Raw genomic sequence first — 20611 nt, forward strand, 5'->3', positions numbered from 1 at the left:
ACACTCCTCAAACAGCATTTGAAACCAGCTCCCAAGACTCTTAGGGCACCTCCTCTTCTCCAGCTGCTTCTGGACGGCCACCCCACAAGGTCCGGACTGCCACTTCCTGTCTGCTGCTCAAGTTCTCACAGTCCTAGGCCGCTCCATGGCCGGTGAGTCCAGTCAGGGGCTCCCCCACGGCGACACACACGGGAGTGACAAGGGTATGGCTGAAACTTCCAGGAGCGGCCGACCGTGCAAGAGCTCTGCAAACATGAGCTGGCCTCAAGGAGGGACCAGATTTACTGTCTCCACACTTTCCCGCAGGTATTTAAGGAGGCTAATAGGTCTATTGAGCAACACACCAAATCCTGGCCAGAACCATCAAGGGGAAGGAGCTCACTGTGAAATATTTACTGCGTTTTTTGGCTCCACATCCTTTAGTCCGTCTGAAGACACACATTCTGACTTGTGGCACTGCTGTTCTGCTGACTGCAGAGGCCTGGCCTGTTTCCCGATCTCCTGGAACCTGGGCTGCTCTTGGACTTGCTTGGGCCCGGAGCCTGTCGTGGAATGACGGGGTGCAGGCCTTGAACGGAAGCCTGGAGAAGCTTTGTCCATTCGCTTTCCCTGCATCTTTGTCACGGCCTTGAGGACATTCTTGAGCTACTCAGCTGGAAGGTACGAGTCACAGAGCTAAAACAGCTCAGCTACCGGAGCGCAGGCAGCTTCCCTCGGCTGACGGCCCCACGGGAGACTGGCCATGATCAGCAGCAGAGCCAGTGGTCAGCACCACACCCCCGACCTGTGAGTAATAAATGCTCACGGCTGTATACTGCGGAGGCTTTGTGGGCTCTGTTACACAGCATCACTGTGGCCAAGGTCACGGATATGCACACTTATAAATCGGATGACGACACACCCTTGGAAGAACCGTCAGTGGCAACTTTCACCTTCAGATAAAATGGGTCCCCACACACTGGTCTTTGCTTGCACTACCTCGAGCTGAAGATCTTTCCCTGGCCTTCAGTTCTACGGATGTCTTCAGTATCCTGGTAGAAACCACAGAAGGAGCAGAGCAAGAAGTGAAAAGTCATCCTTTTGTTAGGCATCAGATGGATGGACTGGGGGAGAAGCAAAGCCCAGCAGGGTCATGCCTCCCCGTATTTCCACGGACTCGAGAGAGCAGGGGTCCTCTGCCTGGACGGGGTGGCTGTTTGCAGTGGTCACTGTTCTTCATGCTGGCATCTGGACGGAACTCCTCTTCCTGTAGAGCTCGGCGTATGTACAGACCACTGAGGGGTGTCACAGATGAGCGGTGGCAGCATTTGGCTCCCCTGATTTCCCCAACGTGGGGCTCAAACTCATGACCCTGACATCAAAGGTCTCACGCTCTACCGACGGAGCCAGCCAGACACCCCTGTTCCTGTTCACCTTCAGATCGACACGCATCTGGCAGGACAATTCATGAGACCAAGTCTGTTGCTCTAGCCATCATAGGCTGGTCGGCCTCCTGAGCCGGAGTCCCCAAACCCTTAACACACAGAGACACAGAAAAGTACTCTGTTCTACTTTTTAAAATATTACGCGGGCCAGAAAATACCACAGGCTTATAAGATCGACAGCATGTTTCCGGCTATACCCTGACAATGATTGAACGGGGCCATGGGAGGAACTTCATGAATGTTCTCTGGTCATTCAAGGCCTGCCATCAATCCACGTCAGCAAGCGCACTTCCTGAAAGCGAGTCTTGTCTCTCCGAGATTAATTTATAGGTGGGGGAGGATATAAAACAAGTTGCCTCCAGTTTCCCTGTGAAACACAAATTTCCCCTCCCTCTTCTTAACTCGTCTTAACGGAGTCTCTGACCCGAAAGCGATGGACATGCATGACGTGTGTCAGTGGGCGGGGAGACACCTCGCGTTGGTTCCTGGTCCCGGGGCCCCCGGGGCCTGCCCTCACAGATGCCCCTGTCTCTCAGAACTTGGCACTGAGCCTCCAGAGTGACTGCTGGCCTGGCTCTGCCAAGCAAAACCACTGTGAGCCTCTGTGCAATGCAGGACAGGAACAGAGAGAGGAATCCAGGGACGGCAGCTGGGGGGCAGCCACACAGGACACAGTCTCCTTGGTGCCTCGCTGTGGGTTCAGGAGGACATGGTGACTTTTCAATGAGCATTCACGATGGGGGGAAGGGAGCCAACACAGAGAGAGACTCAGTGAGATCAGTACAAATCAGGCTTTCTTCCTTTCCAAGTGCAGTGAGTGTGTCATTTTTCTTGCAAGGCTGCTGTGATTCAAGCCCAGGACTCTGGCTGGGTTCTAAAACCCAATTCTCGAGGTACACAGGATTTATTAACACTTGATATATTACACAAGGTCGAGAAAGAAAGTTGCCACGAGGCAACTGCACCTTTGCAAAATTTGAATTTAAATCAGGGAGCAAGAGGCTCGTAGCACACAAGTGACACGTGAAGTCTCAGTCATTGGAAATTATAAACAAAGCCTGGCAATATTAAAGACTACAGACACTGGGGACGCCTATACATCAGATGCCAGCAGTTGAGATCTAAGTCTACTTGTAACATTCCTTCCCGGTGAGCACTGGTTCTCGGTACATGGTCTCCAGGCCAGCCACAGCCACATCACCGGGAAGCTTGGTTTAAAATGCTGATTCTCAGGCCTTGTCCCAGACCGACTGAGTCAGAAACTCGTCTGTGTTGTCACAAGCCCTCCTCGGGATTCTGATTCAGGTTTGAGAACTACACGTTTGTGAGATACAATCGGCCTCCCCAGGTACACAGGAAGCGGCCATCCTTCCCAGAGGGCTAGTCCTTGCTCCCCAAGGCGTCTATGTGACAGGCTACCCACTCCCCTGTGCATCGAGCACGGTAACTACTGGCATGTGCCAGCCTCGGGAAAGTAAGGAAAAGCGTGCATTACTTTCCTGTGTCCTTGACCGAGTCCACGGAGCCTGTGCCCCTGCTGTCCACAGTTCACCTACGAAGCCATTCGGGTCCAGCAGCACCCACTTCCCGAAACCGATTTCTGCTATCGATAAAGAAAACCTGAACGCCGTGCTGAGGAATCACCTGCAAACTCCCTTCCCGTGACAGGATAATGGTAAATTCGCGCTCCTGACAGCCCTGGAATTGTAGGCTGGCGAGGACACTGTTCCACGCAGTCACTAGCGGACCTGGGCAGCCGCTAAGTCCGTCTCAACACTTGCTTCCATGAACAAGATGGGAGACGGGGACACAGCGACAGACTGGCTTTTCACGTTCCCGCAATCTGCCAACGCAGGTCACGTGGTCAAGCCCGACTTCAGACGTAGGCAGGGAGTACCCCGAGAAAGAACTGGAACGTCTGAGAACAGCTCAAACCACTACTATCCAAGGTTATGGGTGGACCACAGCACCCATCATGTGCAAAGCTGTGTATTAATGTTAAATGGTGGGACCCAATGCTTCCAGTTTTAGGCTATCATTTTATTCCTGCTCACCATTTTTTTAAAAAAATATTTTTAAGTAAGCTCTATCCCCAACGTGGGGCTCAAACTCATGACCCTGACATCAAAGGTCTCACGCTCTACCGACGGAGCCAGCCAGACACCCCTGTTCTCGTTCACCTTCAGATCTACAAAACCGACACCCTCCCCACCTACGATCTTTTTTGCTGAGAATTTTTCAAAAAAAAAAAAAATCTTTTTTTAAGACAGTGTGCACATGCCTGAGTTGGGTTGGGAGGCGGGTAGGACCAAAGGGAGAGGGAAAGAGAATCTTAAGCAAGGCTCCACACTCAGCGCGGAGCCTGACCCGGGGCTCAATCTCAGGACCCTGAGAGCACGGCTGGAGCAGAAATCAAGTCAGATGCTTAATTGACTGAGTCAAACAGGAGCCCCTCAAATTCTTCTAAATTTAAAAATAAATGAAGTTAACATCCACACACACAAAAAGGGGCACAAATTGTGAGCAGACAGCCTGCTGAATTATCACACAGGGAACCTAAGAGCAGAGCTACCTCCAGGCTAAGAAGCAAACCCTTTGCAGGCTTCCTCCTGGGAACTGCCCCCTCCCTAGTAGTAACCCTCTCCTGACTTTCAATGCTGCCCTCCAAGGATGTGTCTACCCTCATTCATGCAACCAGTGCTGGTCAGCCAGGCCCCTGAACTTCTCAGTCCCGGCAGCTGGTGTCACACCCAAGCACTGAAGCTGAACTTAGGGAACTCCCTGTTGGAAGACTGGCTTTTCAGGGTGGTGGTGGGGGGGTTGGCAAATTTCATATAGGACTGAGAGACCCAATCTCATTAGTGACTATAATCTTTATGCTCTGTTTGCTTAATGCAGGGTTTCATCACAGAGGGAGCAGAGCCAGAATCTCTCTGTGGCCCGCCCTGTGAGAAATCAGCAGCCGCCCAGCTGGCCCTCCGTGCGGAGCTGCCTGACAAGTCTGGTGGCAGAGAAGACCCTGTCCACCCGCGCTCGGGGCCCTCCCTCTCCGCCTCACCCCTGCAGGTGGTTCCAGCACTGGGCAAACTGGATCTTGCTGGGCTGGGGGTGGGGAACAAGTATAAAACCTGTTTTGGCTCAAATATAAGACTGGCATCTGGTCTTCAGATTATTTCTTACACAGCTTCCATGACCCAAAAGAAAGATACGGTTCCCATCCTCATGCCTATTAAATCATCAAAAGATGCTCATGGAGAGGCACTGGGCAGCTTGTTTCCTAAAATGCCAACTCCTCCCCCAAAATGTCCTCAAAATCAGGTATGTACCCATAAAACATGGGATTCTGTTTTCTAGCTTCTCTACAAAATCCTCGCAGGAACTCAGGCCGGGTACCTCAGGGACGCCACTGCAAGTGCGAACACCTTTCACGCTCGAAGAGCTGACTGTGACTCCCCAGTGCTTTGCCCCAGGAAACAGCCCGTGCCTCAGGCGGGAAGGGAGGGTGAACGTGAGCCGTCTTGGAACAGGGTGGCCATTGGCTCAGCCACATCCTTTTGTGGTGATCATCCTCAGCAAAATGGACTGAGAATATATTTTTATGATCGGCGGGATTCTAAATTACAGCCATGCTTTGTAACAACAAAGCAAACATATGATTAGTAATTTCCTTATGGCAGAAAGTAGAAGAGTCTCTGGCGAAAAAGAATTTTCTCACAGTAGAAAAGAAACAGAATGCTCTCTTGGTTCCAAAGCAAGGCCATGGGTCACGGCCTTTGTCCTGCGCAGGAGAGGACCTGCTTCTCCAGGAAGAGGGGAAGGAAGAGATGGACCCAGGAAAACACCCCCAGTGACTGTGCCCAAACACCTCACTCATGGGTCAGAACCGTCTGCCTTCTCAGTGGCTGTCCCTTATGTCTTGGGCAACCCCCCCACCCGCCACCATGGCAGCCGTGGCTCCTGGCTTTCTAGAAGCGACTGCTCTAGAGCTGCAGAAATGCCACCAAATGTAGACAAAGACCACACAGGGGTTCTGTTGGCTCGTCACACATTAAAGATAAAAGAGGAGGCGTCCTGTTTCTTGTTTTGTTTTCAGCTCTCTCTGCCCCGCCTAATTTGTTTGGAAAAGAACTACGGTAGTGCCGTGTCATTCCAGGGTAAAACCGTTCTCAGCGTGGACCAGAGGCCACACTGAGAAACCCCGGGGATGCTACTCGTCAGGGTGGGGCCCACCATCGGCACCTCCCCCCAGCGCCCACCGTCAGTTCTCACGCACGCAGCAAAGGAGTTCCCACAAAAGCACCGTGAAAATCAAACTCTCCCGGCTTGTAGCTGGCTCCCCGCAGCCAAGAACCCACTGGGACGGGATCCCATCTGTGAGAGTTAGCCCGTTATCTGCTGTGTTTTGGGGCCACCCCAGTCGGGGGTAAGACTGTTCCCCTTAGAGGACATGGGCAACTTCCATGCAAGAGCCCACCACTTGGTTTATCGGGGGACTCCTGGTAACCCTCTCCAGCAGCAAGGCACCCCAACCCCAACCTCCCTCGCACAGGGTTTAGTCCATGACGTCACAACGGCAGCAGGACCAGTCCGGTTTCATTTTCTTAACATTAAAATCTCTAAGTTCCCACCGCTCTATTCCTTCTGTCTGGGGGACGATGCTTGAGCAAGGCTGACAGAAGAAAGAGGCTGCCTGAAAGGTTCTGAAAGGTTCAGGCTTCTCTTCGTGCCAGCCAGAAAACAACACCCAGAGTCTCCAGCCCACGCCGGCCTCACTCGGGGGGCCGAGTGTCCTGCCACTAATCCCCTGATGGACCCGCGCCTCAATAAGCCGGGGAGGAGAGAACCAGGCCGGTCTATGTAATGCGGCAAGATGCCAAGACGAAATGCCTTTTAGGTGCCCGGTGTTAGCAGTGTAAACGAGGCCTACACCAGCAAACCTAGAAGCGATACGGATCCAGTGAGACCCCACTCCATGAGAAAATCACTCACTGTTTTGTAAAAGTTAGCATAAGTAACATGAAATGGAGCACAAAGTAACACGAAATGGAGCACAAAGGTGGAGGAACTCATTTTCTCACGCACGGACAACATGAACGCCCTCCTTTCTCAAACAGAACACAACCCCCAGGACCTCCACACCACCTGAGATTCGGCGCTCCCTGCTCCAAAGGCATTCCATGCCATCAAGAGACAGAAAACTCACAGACCTACTTTGCTTCAAACACCAATGCTCTTCTGCCTTAATTTACACCATGCTAGTTCAGGTCTGAAGGAGCCTGAAGGACTACATGAATGAAATGTAGCCCCGACCCCAGGGCCACGGGATCTCTCCTGGGACTGACAAAGACGCTTATGAGCCCAGGTGGCTGTGACCTCACTCATGGGTCAAGAAGAGGACGGCCCTTCTGCCCCAGATGTCCTGCCATGGGCCTGGGTGGGGGGGTGGGGTGGGGACATCTCTTACCGCCCCAAGTTGGCTTCAATTTCGAGTGTCGCTTTTCACAGCTCCTCTGTGTTCTTTTCTAAACGATGCATTCCTCCCAGCCCGTGAAACAGGACAGGCACTGTGATACACACTTGCTGGAAAAAAAGTCTGTCCTTTGGTCTCTTTCTTGAGCTCAGCAGTGCATGAACAGACAAGAGGAAGGAAAGAGGAATACAGAAAGGTGTGAGAAACGCCTCCGTGATATTTCTCCCATGCACCTGGCTCTTGCCAACAGGCTGGGTTAAAATTCACCACCAGTGACTGTGCCCAAACACCTCATTTGCATTTTGGCTGCCATGCTTTTTTTTTTTTTTAAACAAGACGGACTCAGTTAAAAGGAACTGCAAGGCGGGTGCCATCACCCAGCAGCTGCACCCAAAACGAGGGCCAGAGGCCAGTGCTCCGCACCACACCTGAGAATAGGTTACTTGTTGCCTCCGCTTGGAGATTACCTGTCTGATGAGCTGCCTAATGAGGTCTTAAACTTCCGACGCCTGATGGGCAACCTGAGTACCGGGCAGAGCTGCGTGAACCGAGTCGTGCTCTCCTCTCAGGCAAGTGCAAGACCCGCAGGCTGGCGCTCCCCGCCCCAACAGTCCATCAGCCCGGGCTCCAGGGCCATAAGTCAACAGGGTTGGGCAGACAGCTGTCAGAGACAGGAGCGGGGACACGCAGAAGAGCTTAATGAAATTTTATTTGGAAAATATGGCAAGAATCTAAGGCACTTCAAACATTTAAATACATGTAAGACCAAAGTGAATGTGACGTGGTAGAAAGGAGTCCATAAATATGTGGAGAACTACACTACGCTTCCCTAGGGGCAAACATATCGCCAATTCCTCTAATGAGATCCAACCTCTGCCACAGACGCAGACCTGCACAATGATTAATAAGAAGACGGTAATGTTACATGTAGTTCTGCATGTCTCGATGACTATGGAATATAAAAGTTGAAAATACTGTGTCAATTTCATATAGATACCTTTTATATAAAAAGTCATATAATACATCCACCTAAATTAACCCAACTGAAAACACCTCCTTTCATAAATGTTTTACTTTTCAAGAGTTCCGTTTTTGATTTTTAAACAAGAAACCCACCAGACCAGGCCCAAGGTTCTGGTGACAATCAGTCATCTCAACCGCCTCACTTTACAAGAGTAAACACACACACACAAATCAGCACGACCTTCCTGGAATGGAATTTTCAGAGAGCTTTCCCATGGCTCTGCATTAAGTCAATATAAATACTCGTGGAACATTTTAAAAACGCCAAGCCGGTGAGAAGCTGATGCTCCCTGGCAGGGGCAAGGCAGGGAGAGAAGGAACGGACGCTGCCCGCTCAGGTCAGGTTACCATATCGCACGGCTGTACATAACGGAGCAGAGACCCGACAGCAACAGAGCCAGGATAAGCAGCCCGACGCTGCGGGAAGAGGGCCGGAGGGAGACGGCGTGTGCCCAGTGGCCAGCTCCTGCTGGCTCAGCTTCCACTGCTGGGGGCTCAGGCACAATGCGCATACATTCAGTAGCTGTCAGCCCAACAGGAACAGGTAGCAGCTCGACGGAGGCATGGAAATGGACGGCTTTTTGCAGAGAATCAATCAAATGAACTTCGGTGTGTAGGACCAGGAGATGTCTTCCTTCCCAGCCTAGGGGTGCCCTAGAGACCAGAAGAAGAGAAAAAAGGGGGGGGGGTTAATAAGTGACCTCAGGCAGATGCGTCCTCTATGACAATGGACCCCGTCCAGCACAGTTGACAGGGCACCAGGGCGCGGATCTAGATCCAGCTGGGCTGAGCAGCACCGTGTCCGGCCGTCCCTGGGAGGCCATGTACTCGGAGGGGCAGACTCTCGGACCATAGGTTGCTGCTCACGGTCTGCTTGAGGAAAAATGCCGGGAACACGGGAACGAAACAGTGTGCATTCATGGGCGAACCAGGTGCCATTTGGATAATTCTTCCCAGAGTTAACCCCTTCATGGGAGGGCGTCAGAACATCTGTCTCCTGAGGACAAGCAGAGGCCTAGCTTCTGGCCACCTGGCCATCTGGGGAGCGGGGGCAGAAGTCACGAACCCTTAAGTTCCAGGCTAAAATTCCCAGTTCCAGAATCTTCAGAAAACCTGCGTCTCCTGTCAACTCCCTGAAGAAGGGGGCCCGTGGGCCTGGTGGACTTGAGCCCATTCACAAACACCAAATGCACAACACTGACCGGAGACTGGGCCTTGGCAAAGTTGACGTGGGCGTACAGAAGAACTGCGATGTCCTTGTGTCCGGCCTCCAGGGCTATGGAGAGTGCGGTGCTGCCATCCTAAAGAGAACACGGGAAAAAACAAGCCAGGGTGGGTTTCTCAAACTTCCAGACCACTGAAAGGTAGCAAAACAAAACTCTCTGAGAACTGTTAAGGTTCCCCAAGTCTGTTCAGGACCGTAGGAGACTCTTCTGGAGCTCTGCACACCAAGCCCAAACGCTACAATGAAGCACTATGTCCACCAGAATGGAGTCCCCGTCGGAGGACCGACACCTCATCCCCACTGTGCTTCATGGTGGTTAGACTGCTGGTGTGCGCCCCGTGCACCCACGACAAAGGCAACAAAAGGGACTCACCCAACTACCCTTCCCACCAGCTGGGGGCTGTAGAAGAAGGTGGGGTGGAAACTTAGGTGTCTGTGCTGCTTCTCTTTACAGCGAGCAGGAAACACCATAGTGTGTGTTTAGACACCCTGCTGCTTGCCAAGGATCTTTTAATGCTGCCCTTCGGGAGGGAGCGGATCCTCCGGCCTTAAGTGCCCCCATCGACCGCTGCAGACACCATCCACACACAGTCCCCACGTCCCCACGTCCTGCGGCCTTGCAGAAACACATCTTATGAAAATCCAAGGGGAAACACTAAATATGGGGAAGTCAGTTTCCATTACATGTGTGGCTTCCATGAACTTGCCCAGCTTTGGATGCATGTCAAGGAGGGACAAAGCAAAACCCAGTGCCATTTACTTTCTGTCTGGTCTTGGAGTAAGGATGTGCTTCTGGGCACTAGCAGCAGGAAACGATGCTCGGTGGTCAGCATCTTAGGGTCCTTCCCCCCCACCAGGAATTCTCTAAGCTACTTGCCCTCCCACTTCCTTCCCCACTCCTTCCGGAGGCGACCAGCATTTCTGGAAGCCACTGTGGCTCTGGGGCCTCTTATTACTACAAGTACAGGCCGTTCTTTGCTAAGAAAAAGCAGAAGTAAAAGCAAACAAACAAAAATCAAGACACATGCAACACACGCCGCTCTCGGGACAGCTAAGTGGGAGCTGTCGCTGCAGCCCCGCACAAATTAAGGGGATGTGGGACAGCCGCATCCTCTCCACCCCAGGAGCCATGTGCCACCCGGATGCCCACTGTCAGCCCCCCAGTCCTTGGTACCAGTAAATGCCTGCCCTGGTTAGCTCTGCCTGCTGGCTTTGGCCCACCAGGATCGGACAGTGCAAGAAAGGGTATTTTCCTTCGAACTTTCTAGTGTTTCGTGCTGAAGGAAGCTCTGGGCCAAACCCGTGCTCCATGGAGATAAACCTTCCAAAGCAGCATTTCGACCCAGGGCCCCACCCAGATATCAGTGCCTGTGCCTTCACTTATGGGCACTCCTCCCCTGTGGCCTGGAGACTGCAGAGGCAGCGGCGCTCCTTGTGATGATTCCCAGGCAAGGCGTTATGTGGAACAGGGACAGCGTGGGAACGGGGAGAGTAGATCGGGATTATGGTGACAGAAAAGCCAGAGCAGGAGCGGGAAACATGCGTGAAGGAGCTGTACGGTCTGGAGGGCCAAGCTGAATGAGATGCACAAGGGAGTCCCTCTGAGGGGCCCCAGTGAAGGGCACGCTTGAGTCCGTTCTGGGGGCGGGCAAGTGCTTCACTGTGGTGACAGCTGGCTCTCGTCACCTAGTAGCCCCAGCCTGGAACAACTAGCCCAGTGCTCTGGGGGGCCGGTCCTCTCCTCTTCACGGACCTGCAAGGCACCTGCACTCCATCTGCTCTCTGGCCTTTGTGTCTTCCCCTGCCACGGGCTGGCTCTCGGATGCGCTCCTCACCCTCCTGTCTCGAGTGCGGGCGCTGAGGCCTCACCTTCCTGCCTTCGGCTCTAGTTACTGGGAGTGGGAGTTGGCACACAGGAGATGCCGCGGTGCTGGGCCGGAAAGGGCGGCCACAGCACAAAATCCCCAATGAGCAGCGTGGAGAATGTGCCCTTGCCCCTCTGCCAACGGGCCCTGCAGACCCCTAGCGGGCAGGCCCCGAGAAGGCCGTGTCCCTTCACTTACGTTGTCCTCCAGGTGGCCATTACAGCCTGGCTGGGCCAGCAGCAGCTTGACGATCTCCACGTGCCCGTGCTCGCTGGCGCACATGAGCGCCGTGGAGCCCTCGTCGTCCTGGATGTTGACGTCAGCCCCGCAGGCCAGCAGGCCCTTCACCATGTCGATCCGCCCGTGGCTGACCGCCAGCATGAGCGCTGTCTGCCCCGCCTGCGGGGAGGAAGGGCAGCGGGGGCATCAGCAGAGCAGCGCAGACCCAGTACGGGGAGGTGGAGGGGCGGCGTGACAGAGGGCACAGAGCAGACGTGGGAGTAATCTGGCGCTGGGTGGCGGCAGGCACAGAGAAACAGTTTCTCGTTCTGAGCACCGAGCTAAGTACAATCATCCAGTAGTGTGTCAGCGCTGCCCTGTCTCCAGGAGGGTCTGTGTCCCTGCAGCCAGGAGCCGGCAAGTTCAAAGGTGCCGAGAAGTCCAACTATACCAGGGCCACTGTGTGCCCAGCATGAAGACACTACGGATCAGAGACTGAGCGAACAGTCACCCCAGGTGTATGGTGGGGACTCCTGGGCCCTGAGGTGGGCTGACCTACACCGTGCATGCACCCTGCTCCAAACAGAGGCAGCATGCACGGCCAAGAAGGGAGATGTGCACCATGTGACAGTGAAGCCACTAGGTCACCAGTGTGTCTGGCCACACGGGGTGGCACAGGCTGGTGTCGGTGGGAGCTGTGTGAGCACGGACCCCAGTGGCAAGGGCGCTTACCTGGCTGGCTTTGGCATTCACGTCCCCGCAGCCAAAGAGTTCTTCTACGACACGCATGTCCTTCTCGGCTTCCACGGCGGCCAGGGCTGCCAACATGATGGGCGTGTAGCCCGCCTTGTTCTGGTGATCCACGTTACACACGTCTGCAGAGAAACAAGCCTGGTCACGGAGAAGCCTTCCTACAGCGACCCTTCTCCCCAGGGGCCAAAGGAACAGGGCTGGGAAGAGGCCTGTGAAACGGCCTCCAGGGCGCCATGTCCCAGAGTGACTTGGAAGGAACTATGAGAGCATCTTCATACTCAACAGAAAAAAGGTTTTCTTGTGTCATAGGAGTCCAGAAGCAGCAGAAGTGAGAGTAGGCCTTAACGGCACCTCCTGTTTACAACTGGTGCCTGGACTGCAACAGCCCAGAGGGCTGGGGGTTGTCCTTAAGTAATGATGGCTTTGAAGAAGCCACATAATGTGGGATGAGGACATTCATCTGTGTTTGGGGGATCGCGGTTGTGGAATGAAGGAGACAGGGAGAGCTACGAATATGAAGGGTTGTGTAGAGAACACTATGGTGTCACCCACTCGGAAATCACGGCTCATTCTGAGACCCCGAGTTTGGTCGTCTGACTTGCGTGGGGCCCTTGGAAGCTGAGTTCCAATCGAGTGACTCCTAGCTAGCTGTTCTTGGAACTGTAGTCAGAGGAAATGCAGTAAGAAACTGCCAGGGACTGAGGCACAACAGACCAGACCTTGCCTATTCCTGTAATTGTTAAGGAGGCGTTGGGAGCTCAATTATCCTTTTTAAATTCCTTTAGCACTATCTAATAAAATGAAAGGAGTGGCAAGGGCAGGAAAGAAGCTTTCATGTGTGACCACATACAGTTAAGATGTTCAGGAAGTTTCTATTGTGAGGAGTGAGAAGAAAAGGGACCATGAAAACTTGCCTTATGCTAAAAAATAACTACATGGTAGAGATATGGTGGCATTTAAACACAGGGCGTGTTTTTTAACATAGAAAAGGAGAAAGAAAAAGCTGTGATGGAGAAGCGTGTGAGCTGACGAGCTCTCTGATATTATCATCTGTGAAGTTCAGTTGTTCGCAGAGGTCGTTCCTGACATGCCGTATGGGAGCCCCGGTCTCAGCCTGTGACGGTGAGCCGTAGAGGGTCAAGTACGTCTAGTAGTGTGATTAACCAAAGCCATGCAACCATGGCATTGAAATAATTTAATTTACCAAAATATCTTGTCCACACAAATTTGCCAAAGGTAGATTAAATTGTTACTTTCAAAAGTAATCTGAAATCATGTTTTTGACTCTTTTGGATATTATCCACTTCTCTGTTTAAATAACAGCGTGGGCTGAGATTATCACCGGCTCTGTTTATACTCTGAAAAGTCAAAAGGGAAAGAGGCTTGGCATTCCTTCCTCTAAGATGGAAGTCGTTTGAGCCTAACACAGCCCCATATGCTGAGAATAAGCAGACTCAGAAAGGGGGATAAGCCTGCATGGTTACTTCTCTGCATTACTCGAATTCCCCTAAAACGGGGAGAGAAATTAGAGAGTTGGATCAAAGGCAGAATGGGGAAACTGGACACTTTCACTGCCTATGCTAAATCAAATGTTCACACTGTGTTCTCACTAATTTAAGACCGAGGGTCTATAAATTCTGCATCAGTCACACACTGGAAATAAAAATATGTAGTTTGAAAATAACTCAGAGTGACTCGGGGACTGTATGTACCGCTGGGCTATTAGTGTTGAACAGAAAGTTGGAAGTTCACCATTTTCCAAGGGCCCTTCTACGCAGCACAGCCTTGCTTCGTGTGTAAGACGGGCGGTGGCCACATTCTGGGATGGGCTATTCTAGTCACAAACAAGGAGGTTCACTGTCCTCATTACTAGGGCTCACATACAAGAACAGCCCTTTTTCCCTCGGTAACAGGGTCTGCTTGGGTGGGAAAGGTCCGGATTCCAGTACAACCGGCCACAGTGGCTTTGCGTGGTGCCTGTCTCGGCTAGGGGCACACCTCGGCCCTGCGGCTGGAGGGCGTCGGGCCGCAGGGGCAAGAGCAGCCGCAGACACCCCGGCTGCCGCATCTGGCTCCTGAGAGCACCCGGGCCGGCCCGCGTGATTCCGTGATTCGCGGCGGGGCCCTGACTCAGGCGCAGCGCCCGGGGACACCTCGCCTGACCGCAGCCAGAATGGCCGCAGAACCTCCCTTCCAGACGGACGTGGGGCTGGGGCCACCCGGGTGTGCTCCAAGGTCAAGCCTCCCCCGGTGACCGGAGAAGGACGTCCTCGCCGCACGGCGTGGGCCGGCAACGGGAGGGGGACGCGGGGCGGCCCCGGGGCGAGGAGGGGGTGAGCACCCGCGCAGGCCGACAGGCCGGGGGCCGCGGCGGCGCACGCACCGGCGTCCAGGAGCAGCTTGACGATCTCGAAGTTGGAGTGCGACACGCTGTAGTGCAGCGCCGTGTTGCCGTTGCCGTCCGCCATGTTGATGACGTGGCGCAGCACGTCCGGGGACACGGCCCGGAAGGCCGCCAGGTAGTCGCCCACCATGGCCGGGCTGGCGGACTTCTGACTGGACGCGCGGAACCACTCGTGCTGCAGGGTGTTCAGACAGAACCGCTACCAAAAACACGCGAGCGGCCGTTAGCTCTTCTATTTCTGGCCCTGCCCGACACGCCGCTGAAAGCCCGAGAAACGCGGCCTTTTATGGCCGTTGAGATGCAGCCGGAGCTGCCCTCCGAGAACCAGCCAGGAAAGCCAGAGCCCGAACACGAGCCTCGACGTCCAGGCCGGAGCGTCCCTCCCGGGCCTCTCCCGGCTACAGAAGAGGCCACGCGGCCCTGCTCGGGGGCTCCGCCTGGAAGGGGCCAATTGTGGCTCTGCTACCGGTGAGTTCTACTCCCCTGCGGACGGGAACTCCCCGTGCCTCAGTTCACTCATCTGCAAAATGGGGGCAAGAAAAACCCCTCCTCCCACCGGGCTTGGGATGGGGACAAGCGAGGCACTACGCGTAACCCCACGCAGGCCTGGCGCCATCGATTCTCGAACGGTTAGGATCATGTCCTTTCGCTGGCCCTGCACGTGATTTTCGGAGGGTCAGGGCAGGAGACATGATCACCCTCACTGACCGCTGGGGCGTTCCTCCCAGTCAGACCGCCCTAACTCCCTCAACACGCCCACGGCCCTGCGCCGACAGGACCAGCCCAACTCCCATGCCAGGCCCCAAGACAAACGCGTTCAACCACGGAAAGGGATTAAAACGCGGGTTCAAAACAAGTTACATCTCCCATTTAGAAGCGTCTGCATCCCGCCGTGACCCCACGCAGGCCTTCCCTCCGGCTGTGGCCGCATAAAGGCAGGGCTTCCTTCACGAGCCTTCGTCAATCCCGGGCCCATGAAGTTCGCATGCGCACTGCCGGGATGGAATCCCGGACCAATGAAGTTCGCATGCGCACTGCTGGGGATGGAATCCCGGACCCGTGAAGTTTGCATGCGCACTGCTGGGGATGGAATCCCGGACCCGTGAAGTTCGCATGCGCACTGCTGGGATGGAATCCCGGACCCGTGAAGTTCGCATGCGCACTGCTGGGATGGAATCCCGGACCGTGAAGTTCGCATGCGCACTGCTGGGATGGAATCCCGGACCCGTGAAGTTTGCGTGCGCACTGCTGGGATGGAATCCCGGACCCGTGAAGTTCGCATGCGCACTGCTGGGATGGGCAGAGCTAGACCGTGTCTTCCGGGAGCCCTTCCTACACGCGATCACCGTTCACCCGCGCTTTGCTTACTCTTTCAAGGGTTAGAAATACACTAAAGAAAAAATGGAAAGCCTACGTCAGCAGCACCAGATGATTCGGTTTCAGCCCATTCTATCATATTTTGTGGCACTTGATGAAAAGGGTCCTGGGTGGGGAAAAAAAATTCATCTACTGTTTTGTTTTCTTCTGCTCACTCTTCTGCATATTCGGATTTTCGTTTCTCCAGAGTCCATCCTCGTGTGCAAAGAGGGAGCTTGTGTCATCTGGGGGCTGAGTTCTGTTACCGCATGTTGGTGGTGTCCTGTTCCGGTTCTGGGCCCTGGCACTGTGACTGTTCATGTCTCTACCAGTTTTCAGGGCACAATCCCTTACAGACGATTTTACCAAATGAGTTCCATTTAACCAAAAAGGAACTGACCACGGAGTGTGTCCGTGACAATATGCTTGGTACTCTGGCACCAGAGAAATGGACGTTCTCCTGGAAAACCACAGGACCCGGCATTTTGAGCGGGGTCCAAGAAAAAGTACATTATAGCTATGGAATCTAGGGCCCAGAGGCACCAGTTTTAAGTTCAGGTTCAGCCTCATGGGAAATACAAACACCGCAGTGACATTTCATGGCTTTGCTCTCTGTGACTGAAGCTTAGACACACGTTTAATTTATACTGATGGAGTTCTGTCTGCCCCCGCCCAGGGATTTTATTTAGTATTTTCTTCTGTAAACATCACCCCCTGTGCCTTTCTCAGCACACTCATTCAATGTCAAGACACAGCTGGCTCTGAGAAATTCAGTTTCCAGAGCAATAAAAACAAATCTGAGATGCAACCAGAACCGTAAAAAAACAAAACAAAACAAAAAAGGTGTCGTACAATCAGGTGACAGGATTCAGAGAGGATAAATAAAACTGGGACCAGTATTAAAGAGGTATCATCTGGCCCCAGTACTAACTAGAAGCTAGTTAACTGACTCTGGACAAGACACCTAATCGTTAGGGCCTCAGTTAAAACAGAGTAGATGAGGACAGAGTGGCCTCACAGGCATGCATGCCCATGACAGCTGTCCTTGTCCTTCCTCAGACTGTGCGTGTTGTTCACGAGGAAAACGGTGGCTTTCTGGCATGAGACTCCCTGAAGTCCCTTCTAGTTCTAACATTTTGGTTTCATCACTCTATAATCCTGTGAGACTTTCAAATCAACTTTCTCACTCACTGCTGACTTCAGTTGTGCAGCAAAAAACTTCACGCTGATGAGATGCCAAGATTCAAATGCCAATTCTGTCTAGCGTAATGGGAGAGCCTCCATTTTCTCAACAGGCTGAAGAGAACTGTCAACCACAGGGTGGGTGTGACCTAGGAGCGAAGCTACACCTCAAAACTTCAGCAACCCCGGAGGGAGAGCGACATACTTTGCCATGGTGTCAGATTCACCATTGCCCCAGAAGTGCTCCTCTGTCCTGGGCTGTGTCCTTCCTGCTCCCAAGGCAGCCACCAGCTTCTCGGCTGTGTGCTTCCAAGTCTCTCAGAGTGGGCAGAGATAACAAGTGCAGTGACTCCGGAATTTAAAAATAGTAGCTGCCCGCATTCCACACGAGAACATAATATGGACTTCCATAACTGAAAGGAATGCTGACCTCAGCCCAGTCAGGCTGCTTCTTAAAAAACCATAGGCCAATTAAAAATAAAAAAAAATTCTGGTAACTCTTCTCCCTGGATCACAAGGTTCTGTGAGCGGAAGCAGAATGTGTCGAAACCTGACGACCAGCTGCCGCTAGCCCTCCCTCCGGTGTGCAAGTGTATGCCTCATGGAGCCTGTGTCGCCGAGAAAAGTACAGGGTGGGGCTGTCTGCTGCAGGGCCTGAGGGAAACGTTCAGTATGAGCAGGGTGGCAGGGTGCTCACTTTGCTTACACCAGCTAGAAATAGTTCAGGGGCAAAGCATGTGGGTAGCAACAGCTCAGGGGCAGGTTAGAGACACCTTGACTTTGGTGTCCACTTGAGCACTTTGTATGGACTAGGGACAACATCTGAAGGGCAGACTCACCATATCCTTGCTGGTCAAAGCTTTGGGGTCATTTATATTATTTTTCAGCAAGTTGCAGGCAGACAACATCTTTTCGCTTAATTCATACCTAGGACAAGATAAAAAGAAAGAGAGCTCACAATTGGCAACCCCAGGAAAGGCATTTTTATTGCAGACTTTATACCCCCTTTAAAAGACAAGAGGCCTCGAGCGGACCTCCACAAGTTTGTGGTAGTACAAGGTGCCTGCATGGAGGTCGAGCAGGCCTCCCTAGGTGTCTGAGGACATACAGAGCCACTGTCTCCAGCCAGAGCTCGGGCCTTTCCATATGGTGACTTTCAGGCCTACCTGTTCTGCTTTTGACATTCTGGAATAACACCTGGAACTTTTTTAGTCCTTTTATTCTAAGTTCTTAAAAATATTTTTACTCTAAAAAAAAAAAAATGTTTTTACTCTTAAGGGGTTGAAGAGGTCAGAATTACCACATATCCATTATGCAGACTAGTAAACCACATGTCTGAACTCAGGAAGTGTTTAGCCCCCATGAAAATCTACACTGAAAAATCAGATGGCATAGGTAAATAAATGATAGCTCAACAAAACTGTTAAAAAACAAAACACACAGATGACAAGATCTCAGCCATGTGAAAATACTTGGAAATATAAACTAGAAACACTTACCTTATGTTAATGCAGTTAAACTCTGATTTGCAAAATTAAATAGAAGTTTTTTGAGATGTTCTGTTTATATTCCACACAGTGAAAAACCGTCTTGAATTTTTCATATGTCCTATTCTCTGTTTTATAAGCACTGATTCCACATTTGCTAGCCATCTTTAAAAATGTTCTACACCGTTACGTATGTGTTTCAGCCAACCAGAGTGTTTACTAGGTACTTCAGCTGTTGCTAAGGAGACTCCAAACCCATTCTTGTGGGGTTCCCTATCACTCAATGAGCAACAAAACACAGATGTGGGACTGATTACATCATCTTTGCAGTGAATGAGAGCTTTGGCCGGGGTTAAAGAGCTGCTCCTTTCGCACACGGCAATCCCTTAACAGTACTGACCTGTATCAAGATAAATGGCTAATGATAAAATCCGAAATCTTAAAAGACATGTGCTGGTCACACTAAATCCTAATGTGCCTTCAACTATAAGGTGGGTTATGTGAACACTGGACGCCTTGGGGGCGTGGAATATTCTGTGGCTGGTGGGTCCACAGAGAGAACTAGCTAGCAAATCATTTAAAGGAAACAAAGGTGGCAGCCTGATGAGGCCCATCTTTTTGCTCCTCTGAGAGATCTAGGAGCTATCTCCCTCCGCACCTGTACTGATTAGCATCAGGACAGGGCGGTTATACCCCTGACGACAAAGTTCAGCTATCCTTTGAGGATGGGCAAGACCCAACCAATAGCGACAATGGCGAAATCTCCTCATCAGCCAGTTCTCTTGCCAAAGGCACATTAAACGTGGGAAGGGTTAGGGAGGGGAGGGGAGTGTACCACACCTCTCTCTGATTTCCACCTTCTCAGGTTCACATTCTGGAACCTGCATCTCATCTTCCACCCTGGCGGACTTGAAACCTTCAACATTAACGGCATGGTGCCCTTCCGCCATTCCCCGAGTGTCTTCATCCTCCTCTTCCTCCTCCTCGTCTTCAGGAGGGTACTCACTGACATCACACTCGTCATCTGACTCGGAGGAAGAGCTTTCATCCGAGCTGGAATCATCACTTGAAGTTGTTTCATACCTAGGTGGCAATTGGGAGTTCAGGAGAGGCAAGGCGTACCCCGAAAGACCCCGTGACAGAAACTCTCAGGCAGGGAAAGCAGCTGACTCCAGACATCTGACCAGTGGTTTTAGACTCTGCATTTAGAAGTTCAAAGGAAGGTCTTTTTAAAAATCTGGTGGTTTTGAATGGGTTCTGACTGAAAAGGGGTAACTTGAGTTGCCAGTTGGTATCATTCTACCACTTGGAGGAAAAAAATATGTCTACGTAGCACCTCTGGCCTAGGATACACCAACGGAAACTCACTCATGAGGCCAGGTGTGCAGTGGTTCATTTTTTCTGCCCCCCCCGCCCCCCCCTTTTCCCTAATGTTCTTCCTATTTTGATTCATCAACTGTCTCTGTGTCATGGTGAACGGATTAGGTAAGTAATCGATTGTTCCTCTGGAATAAGCCTTCCAGAACCTCCTGGGCCACACTACCCAACTAGACTTCAAAGACTCAGAAACTAGGCCCTATTCAGTTAAATCTTGTCATAAATATTAACTCAACTAACCACATTATTGCTTTCTTGTTGTGGCTGAGGCCACATGCAGCTGAACAGATTAGCTGCTCTGTACCAACTGTAGGATGACTAACAGGCTTCACTATTTATCTGGCCCCAGTAAGAAGGAATAAACAGCTAACAGACATTCTGTTTAGAAAGTAAAGAACTGAAGGCACAGCTGGACTACTGGTCTACTGGAAGGCCCTATAGTTCCGTACGTAAGCATGGGAAGATAAAAAACAAGCCGTTCTGAAGGAGTAGATGACCATCACTGGTCCGTGGAGTGATGCTCTCGCCTTTCTGTTTGTTCCTGAGTCGGATACAGGCAAGAACAAGCTGTCCAACACCGCGGGACCCCTGCCGCCTGCTGCTTTTGTTGAAGACTATTGTTTTCAGATCAGAGGTGGCAAGACGTGAATCGCTCAGTGTCATCAGGTGTCTTTTCAAGAGCGACACATCCTTAAAGATAGCGAGAAGAGGAGAGGAGAGAAGCCCAGATGCACCTTTCTGAGGGGATCTTCCGTCACCAGTATGTGGCTGCAGCCCAGACCGGGCACCTTTAAATGGGACTTGAGGAGACAGGAGGCAAAAGAGA

General features: G+C 52.2%; 1 protein-coding gene across 3 annotated transcripts in view; it reads right to left on the reverse strand.

Annotated features, from left to right (window-relative positions):
* Positions 1–7585: 7585 nt before the first annotated feature.
* The window catches only part of KANK1 (KN motif and ankyrin repeat domains 1), a 192433-nt gene continuing 179407 nt past the window's right edge, over positions 7586–20611 (reverse strand). For 2 of the 3 annotated variants that reach the window (XM_045065051.1, XM_045065052.1), the window contains 7 exons: positions 19249–19491; positions 17761–17848; positions 14363–14582; positions 11959–12101; positions 11206–11406; positions 9120–9218; positions 7586–8571 (listed from right to left, as the gene is read on the reverse strand). In XM_045065051.1, the coding sequence (XP_044920986.1) occupies positions 8509–8571; positions 9120–9218; positions 11206–11406; positions 11959–12101; positions 14363–14582; positions 17761–17848; positions 19249–19491 (1057 nt within the window). In that variant the 3' untranslated portion in view covers positions 7586–8508. The remainder of the gene's footprint in view (positions 8572–9119; positions 9219–11205; positions 11407–11958; positions 12102–14362; positions 14583–17760; positions 17849–19248; positions 19492–20611) is intronic. The other variant, XM_045065053.1, reaches the window with a different exon arrangement.

This window comes from Mustela putorius, unplaced genomic scaffold, assembly GCF_011764305.1.
Source record: "Mustela putorius furo isolate JIRA1106 unplaced genomic scaffold, ASM1176430v1.1 tig00003854_pilon_pilon_pilon, whole genome shotgun sequence".
NCBI classification, from domain to species: domain Eukaryota; kingdom Metazoa; phylum Chordata; class Mammalia; order Carnivora; family Mustelidae; genus Mustela; species Mustela putorius.